At 41.0% G+C, this 18,600-nt stretch overlaps 1 protein-coding gene and 1 pseudogene across 1 annotated transcript; one reads left to right on the top strand and one right to left on the bottom strand.

Moving 5' to 3' along the window:
• Positions 1 to 1,873: 1,873 nt before the first annotated feature.
• On the top strand, positions 1,874 to 16,775 carry Snrpd1 (small nuclear ribonucleoprotein D1 polypeptide). The gene is made up of 4 exons (XM_090353593.1): positions 1,874 to 2,005; positions 8,518 to 8,594; positions 13,416 to 13,607; positions 16,593 to 16,775. Exons 1-4 carry the CDS (start codon positions 1,992 to 1,994, stop codon positions 16,667 to 16,669), a joined length of 360 nt encoding a protein of 119 aa, XP_090209719.1. The 5' UTR covers positions 1,874 to 1,991; the 3' UTR covers positions 16,670 to 16,775.
• On the bottom strand, positions 10,347 to 10,452 carry LOC150049853 (small nucleolar RNA SNORA40; annotated as a pseudogene).
• Positions 16,776 to 18,600: the final 1,825 nt, after the last annotated feature.

The raw sequence follows: 18,600 nt of genomic DNA, 5'->3' as shown, positions 1-18,600 counted from the left end.
GTCACCGTGCCTGGCTAAGCTCTAGGCATTTACACATAGTGAGACCAAAATGTGCCTCTGATCATATAAGATATATTTTATTTATATTATTTTATATTATTTTATATTTTATATGTGTGAAATATAACAAATATTTAAAGAAATGAACTCCAGGAAATGGTAACAAGAAATTTTTTTGTTGTTTGTTTTGTTTTGCCAGTCCTGGGGACTGAACTCAGGGCCTGAGCACTGTCCTTAGGCTTTCCTCAAGGCTAGTGCTCTGCCACTCAAGCCACAGTACCACCTCCGGCTTTTCTATGTACAAGGTATTAAAGAATTGAACCCAAGTCATGCATGCTAAGCAAGCTCTCTACCACTAGGCCAAACTCCCGGCCAACATGAAGTTTTGTTAGTTGTTTTTTCGTTTTGTGTGTGTGTGTGTGTGTGTGTGTGTGTGTGTGTGTGTGTGTGTGTGTGTGTGTGTGTGTGTATATATATATGGGAGTAAAAGAGACACAGAAATAGAGGGTCAAAGGGTAAACAAATGCATAAGTGGTACTCACTAGACAGTATGTTATACAACTTGTGGGTGGGGATGGGAGGGAAAGACTAGGAAAGAGCAAGGGAAGGGGTAAGGACAAGGTAACTATAATCCCTATGTACATCACTTTTTTTTTTTTTGCTAGCCCTGTGAGCTTGAACTCAGGGCCTGAGCACTGTCCTTGAATACTTTTTGCTCAAAGCTGGGTTCTGCCACTTGAGCCACAGTGCCACGTTTGGCTTTTTCTGTGTATGTGGTACAGAGAAATGGAACCCAGGGCTTCCTGTGTGCTAGGCAAGCACTCTACCACTAGGCCACGCTCCTGGCCTCCACATCACTTTTATAATAACAATTTAAAACTAAAAATCCTGTGTTTTAAGAATGGTTCCCCTCCTGGTTCTAAGAAGATTCTCAGCTCCTTGGCCTACTATTCCATTCATAATCAACAGAGTAAAGCATTCCATGAAAAGTCTGATCGGTTAGTTTGTACCCATGCAATAGTGGTCAAGTAATGGAATGTGGTCATTTATATAAAGGGTAGAGTCAGCATCACTAAGATCACATGGGCCACCAAAAGAATGTTAGGAACTTTGTAAAGGCTGAGGGGTAAATGTTGAGAAGGCCGTACTCCAATTTATTCATTGCAACCTTGATACTAAAATTGTGATCTATGGACTAGGGGCATCTTCATTAACTGAATTCCTTGTTTAAAATGGGGGTCCCAGAACAACTGAATCTGAATTTTCCTTTTGGTTTCTGTAAATGCCTTACAACATCCAAGATTTCTGATTGGAAATAAAAGTTTTGGGGAGATAGTCTAAAAAAAAAAAAAACAAAAACGTAACCATAAACGAATAAGAGCAGGAAGCCCAGAAGCACTCCAATATACAACAGGTTCATAAGCCAAGGAAAAGCATTCCAAGGATGCTTAGAAGCAGAAGAACAGTTGTCCCTGATATCTTGGAAGCCAAGGCACAAGTAGGCTTCAGAGGGAAGTGTTTGAATTAATAGCTGAGTAACATGAAAGCAGAACAGTTTCAGCTTAGACCTGAAAGCAATCTTTTTTTTTTTTTCAGGTACCTTAAGTAAATGCCAAGGCTCCTGGTGTTGGAGCAGATTTAGAATACTCCTTCAGGTTTCTCTCAGACTGCGTTTTGTTTCAGAGGAAGCTGCTGCTGGTGCTGTTATGTGGCAAGTTGAGGGTGCCAGGCCTAAATTGGACCTAAAGCCTTCAAATCTCCGTCCTCTGTGGTCGCAAAGGCAGTCTTCCGGTCTCTAGAGGGCGCTGTCGCGAGACCTCGCGGCCGGAAGCGAGCGCGGCTTGGGCGGAAACGCCGTTCGTCCGCAGGCGTCTGCGCGCTCTTTCCGCCCCTCGCCCATAGAGTAGGCCCTTCCGGCCATTCATACTTCTGCTCAGATTGTTAGGTCTTTTTCTATACACCCGGAGCGAAGCGGTGGCCGTGCGGCTAGGATGAAGCTCGTAAGGTAAACGGGCTCCTTACGCGGGCTGGAGGCCGAAAAGGGAGGCGTTTGGGCGGACGCGGGAGGCTGGGCCGCCCGAGTTAGGAGAGGCGGGAAAGCCGCGTGCGTGCGGCCTGCTAACGGCCTCCTGCGCCCGTCGCTCCTGTTCCCATCGTGGCGGCGCCCTGGGTTCCAGGGCGTGGGCTTTGGAGCCGGGATCTTCCGAATGTCTCGCGAATGCAAAAGGGGAAGGCGGGCCGCTTTTTCCCACCGGCGTCTAGAGACCCGGAGAGGGGCCCGCCCGGCGTGCGAGTCCGCGGGCGGTTCTTTTCCCGCGCCCGGCGACGCTGGTCTCCCCGAGAAAGGGAATTTAGACGCTGCGTGACTTTACCTGGAAATGTCGACACCTACTCGTTCGATGCTTTTAAGTGGGAGAGGGAATACGCTGATTTGTGAGGTTTGCTGTTGTTCTGGCATGCCTCGGACTTGAGAGATGGTACTCGAGCTCCCATTTCCGGTTCGAGTAGGCTCTGGATTCACTTACATTCTTCCAGAACGGTGCAGAAGATGTTACTTTAAAAAAAAAAAAGTCGGTAACTTATTATATGAGTGTTTAATTACAAACCAGCTATTTGGCTTTCGTGTTTTTCTTTGGGGCTGAGCAGTCACTTGTAGCAGAGGGCTGAAGGCTACAATTAGTAAGCCAGCAATTTGGATACATGTTTAGAATCATTCCTGTGGAGTCAGGATTGTTGACTTTTTATTTGTTCTATATACAGATAATAGATTTTTTTTTTTAAAAGAAAGAGTCCTCCTGTCTTGAAGCTTTGTTTAGTGGCTGAGACCAAAGGAATAGATAAGATAGTGTGTTTGAAATAACGGAAGGAAATAAATGCGGTGTTGGAGGTGACAGTCTCAAGTTGGCATTTAATTTTAGTCATGTTCTACCGTCTGAGGGATCAAATCCAGGGCCAGGGCCTCCAGAGCGCTAGGTAAGGGCTCTGCCACATTCCCAGTCACCTTCATTTTGATTTGAAGTATAACTTTGTCTCCGAATTTTAAGTACTTTTTTGCAGTTTCTCCACCTGCTTAGTTTAAATCACAGTTTGAAGTTTTATGTAATGTAGTTTCAATTGACTTTTTCAACAGGCTTTATCTCAGTTTGTTGGAACTGTAAACATTGTCCTTACTCTCAGAACCTGGGGGGCAGTCTTAATGCTCATCTTCCTAACAAATGAAAAATGGCCAGTTTGGTCAATTTTACCTAGTATCACATCATCCAGTTGTTTGGGTTTTTTTGTGTTCTATGTAGTGTAAATTTGATGTTGAAAGGATACCATGTTTTCTGTATATTTAGTATGTAACTTATAATAAGAAAAGATTTACATAGAAAAGGATTCATCAGATAATGTATTGAATCTGTTTGGTTCCCTAGATGGGGTGAGAAACCCTTCCATTCCTGTCATGATTTAGATTTGGACTCCTTTTGGGGGAGGGGAGACTCAACTAATAGTTTATCCTCCTTAAATGTGTTTGTGGTGATGAGAGTTGAACTAAGGACCTGAAGTGCATTGGGTTTATATTCTCTTTTCAGGAAAAGCAATTTTGCAATGAAATGCAGTGTACATTTCCCAACATTGAAAGCCTTACACATCACTCTAATTCAAACCCTTCTCAAAACACATATCTTTGAGGTGGCAAGGGAAGAGGCATATATAGCGCAGTGCAAACAAACATACATACATGTCATTTTTTTTTTGCCAGTCCTGGAGCTTGAACTCAGGGCCTGAGTAATGTCCCTTGACTTTCTCAAGGCTAGCATTCTACCACTTGAGCCACAGCACTACTTCTGGCTTTTTCTATGTATGTGGTACCAAGGAATCGAACCCAGGTCTTTGTGAGTGCTAGGCAAACAGCCATAGGCCAAACTTCGAGCCCATCAAGCTTGAACTCTGGGCCTGGGCACTGTCCCTGAGCTCTTCAGCTCAAGGCTATCGCCCTACCCCTTGAGCCACAGCCCCACTTCCCATTTTTTAGTGGTTAATTGGAGATAAGAATTTCGGGTTCTTTAGTTCCTAGGCTGGCTTTGAACCTCAATTCTCAGATCTCAGCCTCCTGAGTAGCTCCGATTATAGGCATGAGCCCTGCCCCCAGCTTACCATCCTTTTTTTTTTTTTTTTTAACTAAAAAAAAAATTTCCTCAAGCTCTTTGCAGTCAGCCTCTGGTTCCAGAGACAACCAATTTCTTTTGCCAGTGATTATTTTTTCCACACTACTATTTGTTATATTTGGAACTGTGCAGTTTGTACCTTTTTTAAAAAAATAGAATTTATTTTACTCAGCATGTTTTTTTGAGATTCATCTACAATGGAAGGCATCAGGAATTTGTTTCCTAGGTTTATTTTGTCTCATTTTTTGCTTGCTAGTACTCCCTTTTGTTTAAACACTGTAGGCTTTTGTTTAAAACTACTTTGGACATTCTTCCCCTCTCCCCCTCTCTGCCAGTCCTGGGCTAGAGCTCAGGGCCTGAGCATTGTCCTTGGACTTTCTCAAGGTTAGAGCTCTACCACTTGAGCCTCCGCATCACTTCCACCTGTTTTCAATGTAGGTAGTATCCAGAAATCAGACCCGGGCCTTTGTGCATGCTAGGCAAGCACTCTACCACTAGGCCAAACTCCCAGCTCCTACACATTCTTTTTTTTAAACATTTTTTTTTTTTTTGCTTCTTAGGCTTTTTTTTTTTTATTGTAATTAGTAAAAGGGTTACATGATATTTGCCAGATAGAAGGTGCATTAATTCACATACATTGATACCCTTTCACATGTCTTGGTACCCGTTTCCCTCCCCCCCCACACCCCCCACCCGTCTTGGTTTTCCCCCCTTCCCTATCAAATTTCAAATATCCAAATACAAATAAATTCAATTTATCAGATAACAAAGTGAGATACTATACCAATATGAGATAACCAAGGGACAGCAAAGGAGATGAGAGACAACATACTACATTAAGGACAACAATCATTCATTATATGGCTTTTGTTTCACTATCCTGGAGGTCCTTTCAATTAGCTTCACATTATATGGCCTTATATATGGCCTTTTGCTCTATTGCAAATCTCTGCTAGTAGAGCCCAAGGTTTCTACTGATTATGACGAATGAGGGAAACCACTGAGCCTAAGTTCCTTGGAGTCTGGCTTACTTCACTTAATATGATTTGTTCTAAGTCTTTCCATTTCCTAACAAATGGGGCGCTGTCATTCTTTCTGACAGCAGCAAAGAATTCCATTGTGTACAAATACCACAACTTGTTGATCCACTCATCAACTGAGGGACATCTGGGTTGGTTCCATATCTTTGCTATGGTGAATAGTGCTGCAATGAACATTGTTGTGCTAGTGGATTTAGTATGTCCTTGTTTCTGGATGGTTGGGTAAATGCCAAGTAGTGGAATTGCTGGGTCATAGGGGAGTTCTATGTTTAGCCTTTTGAGGCACTGCCACACTGCTTTCCATAGTGGTTGAACGAGTTTGCATTCCCACCAACAGTGTAGTAGTGATCCCTCCTGGCCACATCCCCTCCAGCATCTGTTGTCATTCGTTTTCCTGATCCTGGCCATTCTAGCTGGAGTGAGGTGGAATCTTAGAGTTGTTTTGATTTGCATTTCTTTTATGACCAGAGATGTTGAGCATTTCTTCATGTGTCTATAGGCCATTTTTGTTTCTTCTTCAGAGAAGACTCTCTTTAAGTCTTTGGCCCATTTTTTAATGGGATGGTTGTTACTTTGGAGGTTAGTTTTGGAGTGATTCAGTTTTTTGAGTTGTTAAACATTTTTTATTCGCTTACAGTAGTTATAAGAGAAGGGGATATTTAATGGTTATTTCTACACATTTGCAGTATATCCTAATTGGTCTCACTCCCAAAACAATTTCTGCAGGTTTACTTGTTTTGTTTTCATAGTTTGATGCAGTCTATCTTGATGATGTTTATCTTCTTTATTTGTAGGTTTTTTTTTTGCCAGTCCCTGGGCTTGAAATCAGGGTTTGGTTACTGTCCCTGGGCTTTCTCAAGGTGAGAGGTCTGCCATTTGAGCCACAGGGCCACTTGTGGCTTTTTCTGTGTATGTGGTATTAGGAATCAAACCCAGGGCTTCATGCATGCTAGGCAAATACTCTACCACTAGGCCGCACTCCTGGGCATTTTGGACATTCTTGTGCATGCCTTTTTGTGGACATAGCTTTTCCTTCAATCAGTATTAGGAGTAGAATCACTAGGGTGTGTGTGTGTGTGTGTGTGTGTGTGTGTGTGTGTGTGTGTGCGTGTGCGTGTGCGCGTGTGCGTGTATGCGTGTATTTAACTTCACATGAAACTGCTTGGCCAGTGATTACAGTGTCATTCTTCGCATTTGTTGTCAGTCTCTCATTTTTGTTTTAGACAAGTTAAAATTGATCTACCTGTTTCAGCCTCCACCATACTGGGATTAATAGGCATGTATATGTTTCCACAGCCAGAATTATGTATCTGTGCGCGCGCGCGTGTGCGTGCGCGTGTGTGTGTGTGTGTGTGTGTGTGTGTGTGCGCCCCAATCCTGAAGCTTGAATTAGGCCTTGGTACTGTCCCAGAGTTGTGGGCTCTGCTTGAGCCATAGCTCCACTTCTGGCTTTTTAGTGATTGATGGGAGATTAGCATGTCTAAGACTTTCCTGCCTGGGCAGGCTTCAAATTGTGATCATCAGATCTTAGCCTCTTCAGTAGCTAGAGTTATAGGCATGAACTACTACTATAGGTCGCCCTCCCCCTGAGATCCCTTCCTCCCTCCCTCCCTTTCCTTCCTTCCTTTCTTCCTTCCTTTCCTTCGCCAGTCCCTGGGCTTGAACTCAGGGCTTGAGTGCTGTCCTTGGGCTTTGTCAAGGCAAGAGCTCTACCACTTGAGCCACAAAGCCACTTCTGGCTTTTTCTGTGTATGTGGTGCCAGGGAATTGATCCTACATACTAGGCAAGCACAATACCACTCAATATTAGCCACTCAAAACAAAACATTCCAAGAGTCAAACACCAGTGACTCATGATTATAATTTTAGTTGGGAGTTTGAGAACAGGAGGATCAAGATTCCAGACCAGCCTAGGGAAAAATTCTGCAAGATGGCATTTACAATGGGTAAAGCTGGATGTTGGTGTGTTCCAGTGAGGATGGGAAGCAGTTTGTGGCTTGGGTACAAACTTTGGGAAGTGAGATCCTGTTGTGTCTTTACAGTATTCTGCCAGCCGGGTAAATAAACATTACTCCCCCACTTGCGTGCACGCATACGCACAGAGGAAAGAATATCTGCAACTTTCACATGATAATAACAAGTTGTGTGTTTTAAGGGACGGGGAGAAATGGCAATATTTAATAATTTGAATAAATTTAATAACTTAAGCCTTTAACTTTTCTTTCTTTGCAGTATTTCATAATACAACCATGGGGGAGAATAAATCTAGATGAAATGAGAAACAGGTTATTCATTTTACATTATTGAAACAACTGGCAGTCTAACTGGGAAAAAGAATAAAGATTAATTAATACCTCACACTGTACAGAAATCAACTTTGAATGGGTTGATAAATTTAGCTATTAAAAAAAGGTAAAGAAAAGAAAAATCCTGATATGAGGTTATGTATCCTAACCCTTGGAGAGCTGAGGTAGGAAGAACATATGAGTTTAGAATTTTGAGACCATTCTGATCAACATAAAGCAAGACAATCTCAAAAAAGAAAGACAAATGTAGGACTAAAGAAACCATACACTTGGATGAATGGCCAACTGGTAGAAAGTAAAAACTTAATTGGAAGTGTGTGACTATTAGGAATGGGCAGTTCATCAAAGAAACTGAATTTTTTTCAAACCTGTGAGCCTAGGTATTAGGGAGCAAAGACCGTACTTTGGAGCCAGCTTGTGAATAAAAGTGCAAAATTTTACACTAGTCATTGGCTGGGCATTGTTATATACACCTGTCTTTATCCCATTAGCAACATGAAGCACAACTGGGAAGACTGTAGTCCAGGCAAAAATTTGGAAGATTATTAGTAACCAGTGTTGGTGAAGGCTTGTATAAGTAAGTTTGTAATAACAAAAAAAAGGAAAAGTATGTCAATCTACATCTATATTATGACATTTCTGCATAATAGAATATCCAGCTTTTAACAATATTTATTGTTAGGAAATATCTCCAATGTAAATTGCTGAGAACTACATGTTGTAGAAGTACAATTCAATATGTATAAAGGTAAATCTTAGTATATGATTAGAATGTGGAAGCATATAACCTTCCACAGAGGAGTATAGGAAGAGATTCTTTATTTCTATATATGATTAAGCATGTAATCCTATACAACCAATTTTAGTTCTTAATTTCTTTTTTGTGCACTTTGAAAGTATTTGAGATTAAGTTGTGTAATGGTTTAGAGAATTAGACTTTCAGATGACATCTTTAGATATGCTAAAGTTCTGCTTGTTAAAGGGGAGAAATTGTGATTTTGTGCCTGTTTTTTTAAATAGATTTTTGATGAAATTGAGTCATGAAACTGTAACCATTGAATTGAAGAATGGAACACAGGTCCATGGAACAATTACAGGTATGATTATACTGTTTTTATTTTATTTAGGGCTACTGGTAATTGCACTCAGCTTTGTACTTCCTGTGCAAATACTCACCATTGAGCAACAACCATGTCCTGCAAGGTTGAACTGTTCATTATAAGAGAATTTTGTTTTCACTTGGGGGTTTGTTTCACTTGGGGGAGGTTTCTCCCCTCCCCCTCCCATCTCTTCCAGAAATCTCTTCTGGTTGTTTTCCAACATGTAGATGCTCATTCTTTCTATCTAAATTATTTAATTGAGCTTAAACCCTACCTCCAGTACTTGATACAATCACACAGAACTGTTCAGGTTATGCTTTTTCTTGCTTGTGTGTGTGTTGCTTTTTCCAAAATACATTTTCTTGCAATTTTATATTTCCTATTAGATTGTAAGGTTTTTGAGGATAAAGGTTTCTACATGAGATTTTACTGGGTAAGAAATATGTGGGAAATGAAGGAGAAATTACAAACCATAATTTTTTAAATGTATTTTTATTTTTTATTATTAAGGTTATATATAGAGGGGTTACAGTTACATTCACCAGATAGTAGGTGCATTACTCTCAGACATTGATACCCATTCTTATGTTTTTGTCCCTGTTTCCCTCCCCCCACCCTCCCATCATCTTGTTTCCCCCCTTTCCTTTCCTATTTCAAATAAACATATATACAATATACCAGGTAACAAAGTCAGATACAATAACAATATAAGACTAACCAAAGGGCAACAAAGAAGAAGAGAAATATCATAGTATATTAAGAACAACAATCACTCATAATTTTATCTAAGGATATTACTGTTACCAGAACTTTTTGGGAGTATTTTCCTTTGCTCATGGTAGGTAATTTCCCCCCAAACTGTAAAAATTCAAAAGAATCAGACCAAATGATAGAAAATACTATATTACTATGTGTTCCCATGTCCTAAGATACTAAAATTGTAATTTATAAATAATTTTTTGACAACCAGTGCAAGCAAAGCAAAATAAAACAGTAATAAATTGAAATTGATTTTGAATATATCAAACTTTTTTTTTTTTTTTTTGGTGGGTCATGGAGCTTGAACTTGGCCTGGGCTATGTTCCTGAGCTCTTCAACTCAAGGCTATCACCCTACCCTTGTTTTCTAAAGGTTAATTGGAGATAAGAGTCTCAAGTCCTTTTGTGGGCTGGCTTTGAACTTTGATCCTCAGATGTTAGCCTCCTGAATAGCTAAGATTACAGTGAGCCACCATGCCTGGCCATCAAAACTTTAATGTCAATTGTGAAAGGAAATCAGTACAAAATAAGGCTAACCATAACTATATCTAAAGAAGTGTTACTGCTGTCTCATTAAAAATCTCTTTTTTAAAAAAGTTTTTTCCAGTCCTGGGGCTTGAACTCAGGACCTGGGTACTATTCCTCAGGTTCTTTTGCTCAAGGCTAGCATTCTGCCACTTCTGGCTTTTTCTGTGTATGTGGTACTGAAGAATCATACCCAGGGCTTCATGCATGCTAGGCAAACACTCTAGCACTAAGCCACATTCCCAGTTCCCATCCAAATCTCTCTAGAAGCCAGGCTGGTAGCTCACACTTTGTAATTCTAGCTAGTCAGGAAGCTGAGATCTGAGAATCGTGGTTCAAAGCCAACCCAAGAAGGAAAGTACCTGAGACTACAAGTTTTTGTTTTTTAGCTTTTACATCAACTTTATTCTCAGAGTCAACCTGCATGAGTTAATAAACCCTCATCAATGCTAGCAATTGTAGGAATCATATTCCTTCTTACATGTACCAAAAATTCTTACTCAACAATGAGTTCTGGGTTGCAAAAGAGGATTTACTGTTTGCACCTGTCTGTAAGGGTAATACAAGTTGTTTTTTTTTGTTGTTGTTGTTTTTTTTAAATCAGACATATAAGTGGAGAAGGGGCAAAGTTAGTTTTTTTAAAAATCCAATTCTATCCATTGACAACCACTGTAAGAAATCTTTTGTATCTCATGTGAACATACACAGCCTTGAACTTGTGTTTGGTTTTCACAATGGTGATAATCACACTACTGTATGGTAAAAATTGAATCAAAACAACTTAGTGTAGGTTCAAAAAACCTCACTGAGAACTCAGGGGTCTTTTATTTACCTCACTGCCTACATATATCAATCAGGATTACTAAAGAGAAGGTTGGGATAGAATGTACCAAGAGTATATTTGATGAAGAAATTCCTGAGTACTTCCTTTGCCTAGAAATAAAAGAGGAAAGGTTTAGAAATAGTGAACATTTTGGGAAGCCTAAGAAAGGTCATGCTTTCTGACCTTAACTTTTTGGGAGGGTGGGGTGATACTAGACTTTGAACTCAATGGCCTTTCACTGGGTAGACAAGAGCCATGCCTCTCTTTATTTCCAGATAGAGTAGTGATTTTGCCCCAGACTCGTGTTAGGATTTCCATCCTTACCCCTCCACCTTCTGCTTCCTGGAGAGCAGAACTTAGTATCTTATTTAAGAGATAGTGTATTGCTACTTTTTATCTTGATTGGCCTTGAAACAATCTTCCCATCTCTACCACTAATAATTGGAATCATAGGTAGGTATTACCACAACTGGTCCTTTGACATCAAACTTTTTTTTTTAAATTTTGTCTTTGCCAGTAGGAATTAAACTGTCCCTTAGCTTTTTTGTTCAAGGCTGATGCCCGTCTGGCTTTTTAGTGGTTATTTGGAGATAAGAGACTCACAGACTTACTTTCTTTTTTTTTTTTTTTGCCAGTCCTGGGCTTGAGCTCAGGGCCTGAGCACTGTCCTTGGACTTTCTCAAGGCTAGAGCTCTACCACTTGAGCCTCAGCACCACTTCCAGCTTTTTTTCTATATGTGGTACCGAGGAATTGAACCCGGGTCTTCATGCATGCTAAGCAAGCACTTTAACCACTAGGCCAAACTCCCGGCCCCACTCACAGACTTTCTTGCCTAGACAGTTTTTAAACCTTGATCCTCAGATTTTACTTGTTGAGTAGCTAGGATTATATACATGAGCTTCTGGTGCCCAGCTGACAAACTCCGTAAAAAAAATATGCTTAGTTACTCTGGTTAAAATATAATTTTGTGAAGGCTCAAAAAGTCATTTGTTTCTACTAAAATACTGTATATTTATGAGGCAAGGCTTAGTTTGTATTTTTGTAAAACACCATGCTAAAAATAATGGCTTAATTGGGGAAAAGAGATTGTACATCCCTTAACCAAAATCTGGCTAACTTTGTAACCATAGCACTTTAAGGGCCATGAGTTGGCCTAGTGGTAAAGTGCTTGCCTAGCATGCACGAAGACCCGGGCTTGATTCCTCAGTATCAGAAATGGTGCTGTGGCTCAAGTAGTAGAGTGCTAGCCTTGAGAAAGCCCAAGGACAGTACCCAGGCCCTGAGTTTAACTCAGCTTCATGCATGCTAGGCAAGCACTCTACTATTAGGCCATCCTCCCAGCCCTGTAACCATCTTTTTGTGTTTTGTTTCTTTAAGTGCTTTTAAGGGTTGAGGATGCAGCTCAGCAATGCAGCACCTTGTAGTGTGTAAGAAGACCTTTAAGAAGAAATGTTAAACCATATATACACACATGTAATTCATGCCAGTAATCCTAGCACTTAGGAGGCTGTGGTTAAAGGATAACAAGTTCAAGGCTGGCCTTGGCTTCACAGCAACTTCCAGGCTAGCCTAGGCTTCACAGGTGAGGAGCAATCTGAAGAAAAAACAAGAAAGAGAGAAGGAAAGTAAAGTGATGTTAAGTTCCTTGGTAAGGAAAAATACTGCAAGGCCAATAGGACTTGAACCACAAAAGATAAACATAGCTTGATGATATGTAGTATAGTGAAGTTAGAGACTATTGGAGAATTGTGGTATTAATGCCATTCAAACTGGGACAGGAGTTGAAAATCCAGAGGGTAATGGGCATTAAGCATGTATGACAGGTAGCTTTTCTCCAGGGCTTTTTTCGTTTCTTTGTTTTTGCCAGTACTAGGGCTAGTACACAGAACCTAGGCTCTGTCCCTGAACTTCTTTTTGCTCAAGGCTATCCACTTGAGCCACAGTGCCATTTCTGGCTTTACCTGTTTATGTGGTGCTAAGGAATCGGACCCAGGGCTTCATGCATGTAAGGCAAGCACTCTGCCACTAAGCCATATTCCTAGCCCTCCATTTATTTCTGTAAATACACTTAGCTGTATAAAATTAGCATGGGCATGGGAGGAAAATTATGAAGGAAAGATTACTAATTTACATTGACTTTTGGGGGGTCATGGGGCTTGAACTCTGGGCCTGGGGTATGTCCCTGAGCTCTTCAGCTCAAGGCTACCGCCCTACCCCTGAGTCTTAGCCTCACTTCCCATTTTCTAGTGATTAATTGGAGATAAGAATCTGGCTTTCTTTAGTACCCAGGATGACTCTGAACCTCAATCCTCAGATCTCAGCCTCTTAAGTAGCTGGAATTATTGGCGTGATCCACCATGCCCAGCTACATTGACATTCTTGTATCTACTTTGTGTCCCTGTGCTCTACCAGAACCCACAGTACTCTAAAAGAATACAGTGTGAGGGCCGGGAGTTTGGCCTAGTGGTTAAAGTGCTTGCCTAGCATGCACGAAGACCTGGGTTCGATTCCTCGGTACCACATACATAGAAAAAAGCTGGAAGTGGTGCTGAGGCTCAAGTGGTAGAGCTCTAGCCTTGAGAAAGTCCAAGGACAGTGCTCAGGCCCTGAGCTCAAGCCCAGGACTGGCAAAAAAAAAAAAAAAATACAGTGTGAGATGTGATCTGATAATTTGATTGCACTTATGCTAATAATTGCCTTTTCCCTTTTAGGTGTAGATGTCAGCATGAATACACACCTTAAAGCTGTGAAAATGACCCTGAAGAACAGAGAACCTGTACAGCTGGAAACATTGAGTATTCGAGGAAATAACATTCGATATTTTATTCTACCAGACAGTTTACCTCTGGATACACTACTTGTGGATGTTGAACCAAAAGTGAAATCTAAGAAAAGAGAAGCTGGTAAGTTTGGAGGATTATAAATAAATCATGTATTTGGGGTATTGTTTGGTTTTGTCATGGGGCTTGAACTCAGGATGTGGGTATTGTCCCTGAGTTTTTTATGCTCAAGGCTAGTGCTCTACCACGTGAGTCATGGCTCTACTTCTGGGTTTTTTGGTGAGTAATTGAAGATAGTGTGTCGTGGTCCTTGCTGCCTAGGCTGGCTTTGAGCCCTGATCCTCAGCTCTCAGCTTCCTGAGTAGCTGGGATTATAGGCATGAACCACTGGTCCCTGGCTCATGTTTTCTTCTCTAGTGTATCTAGAACTTAATCTGTTAAGAGTGTTCATCTTTGCCATGATTCCATATATTATTTATTATAGTACCTGTTACTTCTTATTAAGGAGATTGCAGGGCTAGGAGTGTGGCCTATTGGTAGAGTGCTTGCCTTAGAATGCAAAAAGCCCTGGGTTTGATTCCTTGATGTACCACATACACAGAAACAGCCGGAAGTGGTGCTGTGGCTCAAAGATAGAGTGAAGGGTTGAGAGAGCTTAAAGATAGTGTCCAGGTCCTAAGTTCGAGTCCCAGGATTGGCGGGGTAGGGGGAGAAGAAGAAGAAAATTGACACTGTTTTATGTTCCCTGTCCCTTGGTATATGTCCTGGTCTCTCACCATCCCCCCACACTGGAAGATTGATGATTGACTTTATTCCTTAATAAAGCAGTTTCACATAAAGTTGCTTTTTTTCTTTTAGTTTGTTTGAGGTACTAGGTAGATCCTTTTGTTTTAGATATTGTTATTTCTCATTTTCGCCAGTTCTGGGCTTGTGCTCAGGGCCTGAACACGTCCTTTGGTTTTCTCAAGGCTAGAAAGAACCCTATTACTTGAGCCCCACAGTATCACTTCTGGCTTTTTCTTTTTTTCTTTTTTGCCAGTCCTGGGCTTGAGCTCAGGGCCTGAGCACTGTCTTTGGACTTTCTCAAGGCTAGAGCTCTACCACTTGAGCCTCAGCACCATTTCCGGTTTTTTCTATGTATGTGGTACCGAGGAATCGAACCCGGGTCTTCGTGCATGCTAGGCAAGCACTCTACAGCTAGGCCAAACTCCTGGCCCCGACTTCTGGCTTTTTCTATGTTTGTGGTACTGAGGAATGGAACCCAGGTCTTTGGGCATGCTGGGCAGTCACTCTACCACTAGGCCAAAGTCCCAGCCCTTATTTTTTCTTTATCTTTACTTTTTTGTTCTGCTTTTACTTTGTGTGAGAACTGTTCTCCTTCCTTCCTTCCTTCCTTCCTTCCTTCCTTCCTTCCTTCCTTCCTTCCTTCCTTCCTTCCTTCCTTCCAGTTTTTTTTTTGGTGCCAGTCCTGGGCTTGAATTCAGGGCCTGAGAACTGTCCTTGGACTTTCTCAAGGTTAGAGCTCTACCACTTGAGCCTCAGCACCACTTCCGGCTTTTTTCTTTGTATTGTGTACCGAGGAATTGAACCCGGGTCTTCATGCATGCTAGGCAAGCATTCTACCACGAGGCCAAATTCCCGGCTCTGTTCTTTTTCTTCTTCATATTTCAAGAGGGTAGGAATTGGTTTTTTGTTGTAGTTTTTTTGTGGGTCATGGGGTTTGAACTCTGGGCCTGGGTGCTGTCCCTGAGCTCTTCAGCTCAAGTCTGCGGCCCTACCCTTGAGGCAAGCCCCACTTCCCTTTTTCTAGAGTTTAATTGGAGATATGAGTCTCAGGTCCTTTTGTGCCCAGGCTGGCTTTGAACCTCAGTCCTCAGATCTCAGCTTCCTGAGTAGCTAGGATTATGGGTGTGAGCCGTGCCTGGAATTATTTTTGACCAACCTTCTTTTCTAACAGTTTTAAGCATCTTTCTTTGTATTTATTTTTACTAGTACCAGGGTTTGAACTCAAAGCCTCTTTTTTTTTCTTTTTTCTCTTTTTGGCCCATTAATGCCTAGGCACTGTCCTTGAGCTTTCTCAGTACTAGTGTTCTACCACTTGAGCCACAGCACCACTTGTGACTTTTTCTGTGTTTGTGGTACCAAGGAATCTAACCCGTGGCTTCATGCATGCTAGTGAAATACTCTATTGCTAGGCTACACTCAGACCCCTGAATTCAAAGCTTCTTACTCATCTTTTGAGCCACACCTCTACTCCTGATTGTTTTTTTAATAGTTTCCTATGCTTGTTTGGTTATAGTGTTTATAATCCTGATGGGGTATTTATGTGAGCTATTCTTTGTTTTGTTTTAATTCTGGAACTCCTTGTCGGGATGGATTGACTTCCTTCCTTCCTTCCTTCCTTCCTTCCTTCCTTCCTTCCTTCCTTCCTTCCTTCCTTCCTTTTTTCCAGTCCTGGGGCTTGAACTCAGGGCCTAGGCACTGTCCTTGGACACTTTGCTGAAAGCTAGCACTCTGCCACTTGTGCCCCCTTAAGCACTATTGAGTTCAATTACCTCTTTGGTTTTATTCAATAAAGAAAAAATGTTAATACATGATTCATGTTGTTCCACTGATACAGTTGATACTTCATGTTGATACATTGACAATTGACACTTCAACTGTCTTGTGTGTGAGATCCAAATCATATTTCAGTTGTGGTGAATTTAAAATATAAAATAAAATATAAAATAAAAATACTTCTAAACTTAGCAGCATATTTCTTAGCAAATTTTAAGTAGAACCAAGTATTGTAATTGTCTCCCTAGGTCTTGGTTCTTCATTGATGATGTGAGATTTAACACATTAGAGAGATGTTGAGTTAAATTTTGTGTTAGTTGCTAATTAAGTGCTGTAAGGGTGTGGAAAGAAATGTGTTTTTGGTGACCAGGTAATATTACTGCAGAAAAGAATTTAATTTGCTGTAAATCCTGTCCTATATAATCCAGTACTTGAGAGGCCAAGGCAAGAAGGATCTTGTGTTATAGCCAGCCTGGGATACAAAGCTAGCTACTTCTGAATAACTAGGAAGAAAGAAGAGAGTTTAATTTCTTGTCTTTCCTTTCTCAGTTGCAGGAAGAGGCCGAGGCCGAGGCCGAGGAAGAGGACGTGGCCGTGGCAGAGGAAGAGGGGGTCCTAGGCGATAATGTCTCTGAAGATTGCTGTTTGAAAGTGATCATTGATTTGGGATATTTTTTGTACAGGCTTTTGTTTGTTTGTCGGTTTTTAAAATAAACATAAATGTGGGACTGAGTTGTCTATTGACTATATCAGATTAAAGTTTTAGTAGTTCCTTATGGTCATAAAATTAACAAGGTTGGGACCAGGAGTTTGGCCTAGTGGTAGAGTGCTTGCCTAGCATGCACAAAGACCCAGGTTTGATTCCTCAGTTCCACATACATAGAAAAAAGCCAGAAGTCGTGCTGTGGCTCAAGTGGTAGAGCTCTGACTTTGCGAAAGCCCAAGGACAATGCTCATGCCCTGAGCTGAAGCCCAGGACTGGCAAAAAGAAAAAAAATTAACAAGGTAGAAGACAATATATAGAATATAGACTTTTTATTTCATGCTTATTCAGTATACATTTTGTTGCTTCCATCTGATTCCTTTGTGTGCAACCCACTGATTAAAAAAAAATTTTTGTTTATGAGCTAAAGGTTTTTAGCTTTCTCCTAAATCAGAAGTTAGTGGTTTTATAGCTATTGTTTCTATTTTTTGTTTCCTTTTTTATAAGTTCTCATTAGAATAGTTTTTAAGCCCTTTGAAGTTGAAATATCAGATGTCCACTAGATAATCATACGTGAGCCATGTTGAAGCCTGTTACTGTGGAATGTTGCTATTAGTGGCTCCTTTATCAAGTATTTTTTAGGGCAAAATGGGAAAGACCTTTAAGTGAGCAAAATTGCTTTCTAATCATTAGTGAGTGGTTTGTTTTAATTGGTAAAGTGAGAGGAGTATATTAGATGTCTCATACAATTTCTTATAAAGCTTACTGCCATCATTTTGGGTTTTATTTTGTTTTTTTGTCTGTTATTGGGCTTGAACTCTGGGCCTGGGCTATCCCTGAGCTCTTTAGCTCAAGGCTACCTCTGGAGCCACAGCCCCACTTTCCTTTTTTCTAGTAATTTTTTGGAGATAAGAATCTCCTATTCTTTAGTGCCCAGACTGGGTTTGAACCATGATCCTCAGATCTCAGCCTCTTGAGTAGCTAGGATTACAGGCATGAGCCTGTAATCTGTCCTAGTTTTTCTGTCTGACTACTGTCATTGTTTTTCTGTGCTGCCCCTGCTGGCTCCAAACCCAAATCTCAGCCTCTCAAAAAGCTAGGATTACGGACATGAACCACTGGCACCTGGTGACACTGTTATCCTTCACCCTCCCCAAGTCAGTTTACAGTACAGAGATGAATCTGCATTGAAAACTAATGTGTACCTCAAATTATTACAGTATAACAAAGTTCTTACTCAGTTACTGATTTTAAGCCTTTTTTTTGTTGTTGGGCTTGAACTCTGTGCCTGGGCACTGTCCCTGTGCTCTTCAGCTCAAGGCTACCACCCTACCCCTTGAGCTACAGCCCCACTGCCCGTTTCTAGTGGTTAATTGGAGATAAGAAATGCATGTTTTGGGCCTGGAGTTTGGCCTAGTGGTTAAAGTGCTTTCCTAGCATGCACGAAGACCCGGGTTCGATTCCTCGGTACCACATACATACAAAAAAGCCGGAAGTGGTGCTGAGGCTCAAGTGGTAGAGCTCTAGCCTTGAGAAAGTCCAAGGACAGTGCTCAGGCCCTGAGCTCAAGCCCAGGACTGGCAAAAAAAAAAAAAAAGAATTGCATGTTTTTTTAGTGCCCAGACTGGTTTTGAACTGCGATCCTCAGATCTCAGCCTCCTGAGTAACTAGGATTTACAAGCGTGAGCCACTACACACAGCTAAGCCATATTTTTTTAATTCACGAAAAAAAATTGAAAATGCTTGGCTTTTTACTGGCAGTTGAATATTAGCAGCTTAACTGAAATACAATTCACATGCCATAGGATTTGTCTTTTTTAAAATTTATTTTATGTGGTACAGAGGAACTAAATG

This window comes from Megascapheus bottae, chromosome 19 (assembly GCF_031878675.1).
Source record: "Megascapheus bottae isolate mThoBot1 chromosome 19, mThoBot2.hap1, whole genome shotgun sequence".
NCBI classification, from domain to species: Eukaryota; Metazoa; Chordata; class Mammalia; order Rodentia; family Geomyidae; genus Megascapheus; species Megascapheus bottae.
This window is presented reverse-complemented; position numbering and strand designations above follow the sequence as displayed.

Coding starts and splice junctions, on each gene's coding strand:
- Snrpd1 (XM_090353593.1), top strand. Junction 8,595..13,415: donor GGTCCATGGAACAATTACAG/GTATGATTATAC, acceptor TTTCCCTTTTAG/GTGTAGATGTCAGCATGAAT. Junction 13,608..16,592: donor ATCTAAGAAAAGAGAAGCTG/GTAAGTTTGGAG, acceptor TTCCTTTCTCAG/TTGCAGGAAGAGGCCGAGGC.